The sequence below is a fragment of the Chaetura pelagica genome, unplaced genomic scaffold, assembly GCF_000747805.2.
Source record: "Chaetura pelagica isolate M959 unplaced genomic scaffold, ChaPel_1.0 scaffold7, whole genome shotgun sequence".
Classification (NCBI taxonomy): Eukaryota; Metazoa; Chordata; class Aves; order Apodiformes; family Apodidae; genus Chaetura; species Chaetura pelagica.
The window spans coordinates 3,072,797-3,082,215 of NW_009953920.1; the positions used below are offsets into that span (position 1 = coordinate 3,072,797).

The 9,419-nt window shown below is 41.9% G+C and overlaps 1 protein-coding gene across 1 annotated transcript in view; it reads right to left on the reverse strand.

Annotated features, from left to right (window-relative positions):
- Positions 1-8,657, reverse strand: part of IGFBP3 (insulin-like growth factor binding protein 3) — a 10,239-nt gene extending 1,582 nt beyond the window's left edge. The window contains exons 1-3 of the mRNA XM_010001550.1: positions 8,570-8,657; positions 8,081-8,307; positions 5,735-5,854 (exon numbers count right to left, since the gene is read on the reverse strand). Of these exons, the coding sequence (XP_009999852.1) occupies positions 5,735-5,854; positions 8,081-8,307; positions 8,570-8,657 (435 nt within the window). The remainder of the gene's footprint in view (positions 1-5,734; positions 5,855-8,080; positions 8,308-8,569) is intronic.
- Between the last annotated feature and the right edge of the window lie 762 nt (positions 8,658-9,419).

The window sequence follows — 9,419 nt, forward strand, 5'->3', positions numbered from 1 at the left end:
GAAATAGGAGCGGGGGCCTCTGGCTGGCAGGCACCCCCCAAGGCGAAGATCACCCCCAAACGCAGCAGCGGGCACACCGTCTGACAAAGCCCCCCCCACAGCAGCGCGGACGCTTTTTTTATGGGTCTCCTTTGCTCCTTTGCTGCTGTTTTCCCGCCACGGCTCCTCTCCAGCAGCAGCTGCCCCCTCAGGGCGTCCGAGCTTTCCGGCAGAGGGGGCGGCAGGAGCGGGCTCAGAGCGCCACGGAGCAGCCATCTGTAAGCCGGTTACGACTGCTGACCTACAGGCCATTTTATGTGCGTGTAAGGAAATATCTGCTCCTTCACAGTACTGAGTAATGCTCTCCACAAGGAAATAACAATGGCAAAAACTAGACCAAAGGAGATAACATTCTTCAGGTTGCATTCAGCATGCAATCCTGGACACAGTTACATACTGTGAACCTCTGAGATCCCGCAAGGTCTTCATCAACTCAAAAGATGTGCCTCCAGGACACAAGTTATCTCATGAGGTTTGCCATGGCAAACTTAATTGCCAAGACACAGCCTTCATGTCAGCTCAAGTTTTAAGACTTGGTGAGACAGGATTTGCTCTAAATGCTAACAAGGTGGCTGTTCAGTCAGGACAGACTTACAAAGAAAGTGGTGACAAAAATATTCATAACTTTTCAAAGACTGCGGTTTCATCTGTTACACTGCCAACGTGAAGGAGTACAGGCTAGACTGAAGCCACTTATGGCCCCCAACAATATAAAGGCTACCATTCAAGCAGAGCAAATGCTCTGAGATTACACCCCCAGCAATTCAAGTCTTTCACAGGTTCAGGCTAGTCAGGTAAACTTTGCCACCACCACTCAGCTGCTTGTCCTCCAGAGTTTAACAGGTGTGTCCCCATCTCCCATGTGGGTATGGCAGTGGCTTACAAAGCTAAGTGTCTTTTCCACATGCAGGTATGCAAGGAAACATCAGGCAATGTTGGGCTGCACAAAGTGATTGACCCCCTCTACACCTACTTTAGGGCCTCAGGTGAAAGGGTGGTATTTTGGACAGAACTGTGAATTTGGGTGACTCATGGGACAGCCTGCACCAGCACACTGGCCCCTGACCCAACTGATTTGTGTCAGCATGAAATAGGAAAGACAGTCTTCACTACAAACTTGTGAATGACAGATGGGATAAGATCACACATTAGACACAAATTTCTAAACAAGCTTCCATCTTGTTTATTTTAGAGTAAATTAAGTAATGGTAATCACTGTACCTGCAAATTAACCTACCCTTGTGATGTATTTTTGAGTAACAAGCCCAATGCAGAAATCATATGTCTTCTCTGAATTTGAAGCCCTTCTGCATTAGTCCTATGCAAACAGATGGCAGCAGGATGATGACAAGATCAGGCTTAAACTATGCATCAGCTTATTTTAGTGAAGTATAGAGTAAAGAAGTTCAAATTTACTGAGAGAACACCTACATTAATAATTAGCTAAACCATGTGGTTAGCTGCATTTGAGTTCTAATTACCTGTTTGGCTGATTTGCTGTACTACATCTTTTAATATAAGTAAGTTTTACGGATTATGTGTATTGTCTCAAAAGTCTGACTAGGGCTTGTGCATATTTTAACTGCAACAGTTTTAAACTGAAAGAAGAGAGATTTAGGTTAGAGATCAGGAGGAAATTATTTAGTGTGAGGGTAGTGAGACACTGGAACAGGCTGTCCAGAGAAACTGTGGAAGCTCCATCTCTGGAAGCATTGAAGGCCAGGCTAGATGGAGCTCTGAGCAGCCTGATCTAGTGGGAGGTGTCCCTGCCCATGCAGGAGAGTTGGAACTCAATGATCTTTAAGGTCCCTTCCAACTCTAACCATTCTATGATTCTATGATATTGTCTAGGATTTCTGTAAATGGCTGCCCAACATCCACTGAGGTCAGTGGGAAATTTTCTTTCAATTCCGGTGGGGGTCTGGACTGGACTCCAGCTTAAGTGGCATTTAGTGACTTAAATTCTTCATGCTCCAAAACTGAGAAATTACTAAACAACATCTTTTGCACAATTTAAATTTTACAGAGAAAGAAACTGAGACAGCAGTTCTTGAGTTGTTTTTCCCAAGCAACCAGGCACAGATGGAGCCCAAATTAGAGCACAGGGCTTCTGGCTGCCAGCCTGGCGCTCCAGCAATGAAACTACACTTCTGCTAATAATAGTAACACAGCCGCCCATTTTAGAAGTACTATATGAAGTATGTTACACAACTCTTGCTGATTCATAGGCTTGTATCACTCTCAAAACAAATGATCAATTAAAATTACCTTATGTTGTTGGAGGTTTTGATTGCTTTTTACAGTTGCATAATCAATTTTTGGAATTAACTACAACATGAAGTTAGTCTGCAGAACAGCTCCCCTACTAATAATATTTTTTTATTCTTCTAGACAACCCATTTGGAAAATGAAACCCTAAGATCATTCTACAGCTGAAATAACATTTTGTAAGGAAACTGTTTACCTTTTCCAGTCTGTGATTTTGTACTACCCACTCAGCCATGCTGTCAATACTAATGCACTTCTGATTCAAAAGTGATGCTTTTATCCTGAAGCAGCTAGAGAAGTGGTAGACCGTTCATATGGGGAAAAAAACCCCAATAAAATCCATTCCTCTCAATTTTGTACTGCACATCATCTTCAAGGCTCTGCCCAGCTCTTTTGTATTACTTCAAAAGTCCAAAAAGCTGGAAAACTGCCCAAGTGGTGGAGACAGTAACTACGTCTGATAGAAACGCCACCTGCCCCTCCCCCTTCCACAAAGAAGGCCCGCAGAGGCATTTGTGGGGCACAGCAAAGTATATGGTATCCCATTGAATTCCTAGTCAGCCAAGGATCTCTGTGGAGCTACAACTGTGGTCTCCCAGAACAGACTGCAGACATATACCTCAGGCCGTTTTGGCTCCTGCCAAACCCAGCTCTGTTTTCAGTGGAACGATGCCAGCTCACATTTAGGTGAGTATCTGGCTCTAATGCACAAATACGGGGCAATTCTAGTAATTACCCCATATAGTAATTCTAACTGCATCAAAACCTTTTTTCCACTGCTTGAGGCAGTACTGTGCCTGTATCAACCTATTTCACAATCTATATACCACAATTGCATAGTACAACCTTATATATGTGATTTATTAAGAAAAAGACTTCTAAATTTTAATAGGTCTGATTTTTTAAAATGTCTATATATAAACACAAGGTATTAAATACTTTTCATGTTATACCCTGATAGATAAATTAATTTTCTTAATGTTTTTTCACATGTGCTAATTACTCCCCATGGTTGTTCCTGGAAAGTCAATTTCAAAATATTCACAAATATCTTGAGAAATAACTGCTTTCAACTTGACTGGAAGAGCAGGTGATCAGAAAGACACAATATAGTAAAATGTCAAGTGCCTCCTGAATGAGTTTTATTGGTTTCCAGGGTGATCATAATTTATCAGATTCCTACTATCACACCCCTATCTACCATCCTAGGCTGTAGTTTTGGTAGCTGTTCCCAGAATTAACAATGGCTAGCTTGAACTTACTTCTGATACATTTACTGTCTATTTCCTGACCTTTTCTTTTTAATTTTGTTGTTACAACAGAATGCAATTGAATTACAGATTGAATGCTGCTAATAATAACAACAAAGGAAATTATTAAAATAGCCTAGTGTTCTGTTAATGAGATTAGACATCAGACACATACCATCTACATATCAGACCTACATGTTGATGCTTCAAAAATAAAACCAAATAGAATGGTCACGCTGCTTTGCAGACAGTGAATTCAGCCAGTGAGTCAGACTCAGTCCTCAAACCGATGCTTCTTTCTGGAAGTTAATTCTACAAGGGTAACTAAAAAACATTTTTTCTGGTTTGCATTTTGCTCCTGTGAGAAGCAGTCTGCCTCTATCAGCCCTATCTGTGAAGACCTGTTCCCAGGGCTGACTGAGGTTCATTTACAGGAGAAGCACTCCCAACTGCATTTCATGTATTTACTCACATGGGCTCCATTTGTGGGCACCTCCTACAAGATCCCTAGTTGTCTCAAACTACCACTGAAACTACTGGACCTGTGTAAATTGGCATGATGCTTGATAAGGGTGGCCAGGTATGAAAGTGCCCTTTCATCTTCTGTGTTTTCTGACCAGATGGGCTGTTTCACATAGTGCAGGAACATTTCCTAAAGCAGTTTGAAAGTCTCCAGGCATATATATGCCGTCTTCTGTAATGCATAGAGAAGGAAAAGGGCTACAGTACACTTGTGTGCCTTGAATGCAGTTAAATGATGTGCCGTTCTAGAGTAACTGAGCAAATACTTTTATTGCACAGGCACAAAACACAGTCCTAGCTGCATTCCATGTAACAGTCTGACATATTCTCTAAACAAAAGCAGGCTGAGATGCGAGCATTTCTCTGTGCTAATTTACACACAGCAGAATGTGAACAACACAGCTTCTCAAAACTCCAGACAACAAAAAGAAACTCTGTCCCTGCTTGGGGACACCACCTGCTCAGGAAAAGCTGAGGAGCATAGAAAAGCTCAGCAGCACACACTGAAGTTCAAACAGCACAGTCAATTCTGGGATGATGGCAGAAGGGAAGGCTGGAAACCTCTCCCCTACTGCAAATGCCCCACCTGACACTGCCAGCTTAACACAGAATCTCAGGGAATATCCAAAAGAGAAATACTGTTTCTAAGAAAACTGGAAGCCAAAAAATTCAGATATAGCATTCCTAAAATAAGGCGGCCTGGTCAGAGGTTGCCCTCTCACTTACAACCAATGAACTGCTTTAGATAGTAACAGAGAGTCAGCAACTCCTTTGGTTACAAGAGATAGAGAGGCTGACTTGTGTAAACCCAAATGGAAGAATCAAGATGGTCCATAAACAGAATCTGTCCTTACAGATGGGTTTTCTTTGAGGCAAATCTTAAAGAAACATTTGAATTTAGGAAATTTTGGAATTATAGCAAGAAACACATTTGGAGTCAGGTTACTAACCAAACACTGGAATTAGATGGGATGTGCACACTAAGCAAAGAACCTGGCAAGTTGTTCCTCAATGAGCTTCAAGGAGAGAACTGAATGGAGAATGCTACCATAGCTCAACCTGACACAACTAGCCCATAAATACCTGCAGCTTAGGTCTACATTTGTCAAGAAAGGTCACAACCCCAGAACAGAAAACAGCTGAGAATCCATCCTTGCTGCAGAGTTAACTACTAGATGTATCACTTTCACAATAACATGATTTTGGAAGTGATCTGTGTAGCTCATAAAGGACAGATACATACCTTTCTGAGTTGCTTTTTGTAATATGACCCAGCGCAGTACTTCTAGGAACTCTTAAGCAGCTATTTACAATTCAATTGATCTACTGCAGTCATATGATGATTGCAACATTCAGCTCTGTGGGTTATTGCAGAGGTGCTGCTTTTTTTAAAACCAAAGGGCATTAGCATCTAGGACACCAGCCAACCCATGTGTGATGAGGTATGAAGTTTCTCAAAGGAATCTGCTGTCATGATCAACAGAAAATAAAAACATTCTCCCCACTTTACAAGGTTCACTATAAGATCAGGTCCTAAAACTGGAAATAAACTAGTTCCTCTGTAAAACAATACATAATGCACCTTGCTGGCAAGATCCTTCAGTGATGATGCAGAAAATGTGAATTCACTGAAATGGTCAAGACTCTGTACTTACTTGCTTTTTCTTGTAAAATCCCTTCTTGTCACAATTTGGAATATGAAAGCCCCTGGGACTCAAGACATTCAGGATCTTTAGATGGTTTAAAGTGTCTTCCATTTCTCTACGACAGGGACCCTGTTAACAAGCATGTTTTGGAAAAATGAAACTTCATTCCCAAATGCTTTCTTTCACACAAGAGTTAAATCTTTAAAGGGCAAGAAGCATAAACACAAGCAAATCCATTAAAAAAGGGATGCTGGTTCTCCCAAAAGGCAGACCATTCACAGACAAAATTCTGACTTTCTGCTTTATTCAGAATAAACCAATTTCTAAATAGTGAAGACACTATGCTATGCTGAGGCACAGACTGGCATTTCCAGTTGAAATCACAGCCACATCTAGCTACTGGAAGGCTTAACCAGCAGGAACATAAATCACATATAACATAACTTAGGTTTGGAAAGTCTGGCCTTGCACCAAGTGGAAAAACAAGAACTAAGTAGGCAACTGAGAAGATACCACTTGGTAGATTTTCCCTAATGCTATTTAATTTTTGTGATTCTGACAGATTTGAAAGCTTAAATGAATGGATTGAATTGAAAACACATAGCTTGGCATAATGCATATACATGCATTATGTAAATACATATGTAAAATGCACACATAAAAATACTGCAACTTTGGACAGCAGTTGCCAGTTTCTGTGTTAAGCTACACTCCTGTCTGGCCACATTACTCAGTCCACCAGCCCGCTTCTCCAGAAGAGATCTCAAAAACTTTCTTTGCATGGCTGCATAAGTTCAAAATGTTTAAGTTGCTGTATCAAACCAAATATTTATTTGGTTTAAAGTTTAATTAGTGAAGCATTGACATTTATACTTCCAAGTGGCTTGCTCATGTAAAGTGCCTTTCAAGTGAGTGTCTGAAAGCATACAGACTCCACAGTTCTACTGGAGCTTAAAATTATTTTTTTGTTGTTAGCAAAGACCTTCATTGCTGCTTTCATATATTTCCTTTTAATATCAATCTCACAAGTTCTAAACTGGCACTTTAACTAGCTGCTCTTATTTGCAGTTCATTAAAAAATGAAACTTCTCAGACAGTGACTGCAAATCAAACATGTTCAAAGATTTGGTCCCAGGTTAGGCTTACTAAAAGATCAACGGATTTTTTTCTTTTTATTGATGCAGGCTTCCACAGTCAGACAGATCAATATCAAAAGTGAACAGGCAGTCACAGCTAGAAGAGCATTTAGTGACAAAAGCACCTGGCCCCCATGGATTTATTTCTGGTTCTTACAGACACCAGCACCCCTGGTAAGTCATTACATCTTTGCTCATGGGCCTCAACCACCATGTAAGTGAAATATTCATCCTAGTTAAGACCCAGGACTCTATTTCCTCAGAGCTACCAAAGCTTTTACTGTTGGCAGTTTACTTCATATTTTTTGATGGAGTACATGCTGGAATGCAGATACTAATTTTCACTAGATGGCTGGACACCAGTGACATACTAAATCTGCAGCTTCACCACCTTTGCTCTGTTAACGTAGAGGCCACACTATCTTCAGTCACAACCATCCACCTCACACAGGTTTTAAAACCTTCTTTTGCAGATGGGAAGTTATGCCTGGTTTCACCACCAGTGTTTTGATGAAATCTCTTAGTATATCCAGACATATTGTTTAGGCTATCTAGTACAGGCACAAGGATAAACACTGAGTTATCTGCCAGGATTTCCAGGAAGATGAATTATTCTCCCCAAGTATTCACCACACACCGACTGTCCTGTAAATTCACTGGGCACAGTCAGTAGGAAGCAATGGCAGGTTGTGTGACTTTGAGCATTCAGGCAGTGGCACCAAACAACAACACCAAGTCGAGGCAGTGTTCAGCACATCATACAAACAATGACTGATCAGTAAAGATCCTATTAAATCCAGCCTAAATTCATCTCCCAAGATCTAGGTCATGGAGTGTGAACACAGTGCCACTACACTACTGAAGGCAAAACATCTTTTTTCCATTATTGCAACCCAATAATGCTGTTTGCAATCAAATGTAATGAAGAGACTACTACAGCTGTCCCAAGTCCACTCATTTAAATGTGTGGAAATTACAGGACAGAAAAAGTTTTGATCTCTAAGAAATGAATTAGTGAAAATCATACTTGCATCAGTGTAAACATCACTGTTTTAGGTCTCTATGTTTTCTGAATGTGATCTGCTTGGTCTGCTGACAGTTTTATTGGTTAAACAGTTAGCCCTAAGTGGCTACAACAGTTACCACCATTTAGTTATTTCATTTATTTATCTTGTCATATGCACAACATACATATGCACACATTCTGGGAAATACTTACATATTCAGTCTCCTGTTTGGATTTGGAAGACAAATTCAGTGTATCCACATTCTGTGAATCGTATTCCACTTTATAGCGCTGAGTATTTTTGGCTTGCACTTTCCTGATTATATCCATTTTTATGTGCGGTGGATGCGATTTAGGATGAGGCACCCTTTGTGAATTTGGGATGGCCTGATTTTCTACACTGCTGGAACTCTGGTCCTCTTGTGAATCACTGGAATTTCCTTCGAGAAGAACAAAGGCAGTGAAGAAACAATGTTAAACAGCTGCCAGCTGCACTTCGAAGGGCAGCAAGCCACTAGATTGGCCTACATGCTTAATTTTCCTTTACAAAATAGCAATATATTAAAAAGATTACCACCTCAGCACTCCCCATGCATGAGCACCTTTGTTGCCAAGCAACGACTTCTGTGCCTGAGGCATCCCCTTGCTCCTGGCAGCCTCGCGAGGTACCCCACTAAACCACCCGTGATGGCTGCACACCACCTCTAAACCAGCGACCTCCGCTTGGCTGAAAGTCCCCACCCACTTCCCCGGCTTCTCGCGTCTCGGCGCCGGCTGCAGTTCCGCCCATCGGATCCCAGTCTGGAGCGGGAGGGCGCAGCAGCCGCGCCCGGTGCTGGGAACGCCGAGCGCTCCACTCCGCCGCTGCTGACCCACAGCTGATTTAATCGACTTCAGTTAAACGCGGTTGGCTTGGGTGCCTTAGGGCCTGTAGTGTGACTCTTCCCTAGGACGGTATTTTTTATTATTACTTTTTAAAGAGCCGTTAATACAATAAATTTTACAGTGCTGAGTTTCACAGTTCTAGTTTGCTATTTTTAACACTTCCCACTAAACCACCCGTGATGGCTGCACACCACCTCTAAACCAGCGACCTCCGCTTGGCTGAAAGTCCCCACCCACTTCCCCGGCTTCTCGCGTCTCGGCGCCGGCTGCAGTTCCGCCCATCGGATCCCAGTCTGGAGCGGGAGGGCGCAGCAGCCGCGCCCGGTGCTGGGAACGCCGAGCGCTCCCCCCCGCCGCTGCTGAGCCACAGCTGATTTAATCGACTTCAGTTAAACGCGGTTGGCTTGGGTGCCTTAGGGCCTGTAGTGTGACTCTTCCCTAGGACGGTATTTTTTATTATTACTTTTTAAAGAGCCGTTAATACAATAAATTTTACAGTGCTGAGTTTCACAGTTCTAGTTTGCTATTTTTAACACTTTCTTTTTTAATTTTATTCAACATCCAGAATATGAAGGAAAAAAACACCATACGTTTTTATTCTTCTGCTAGTAAAATCAGAAACATTTCTAGATGCACAAAATACATTTTAAAGGTAATGGACAAAAAA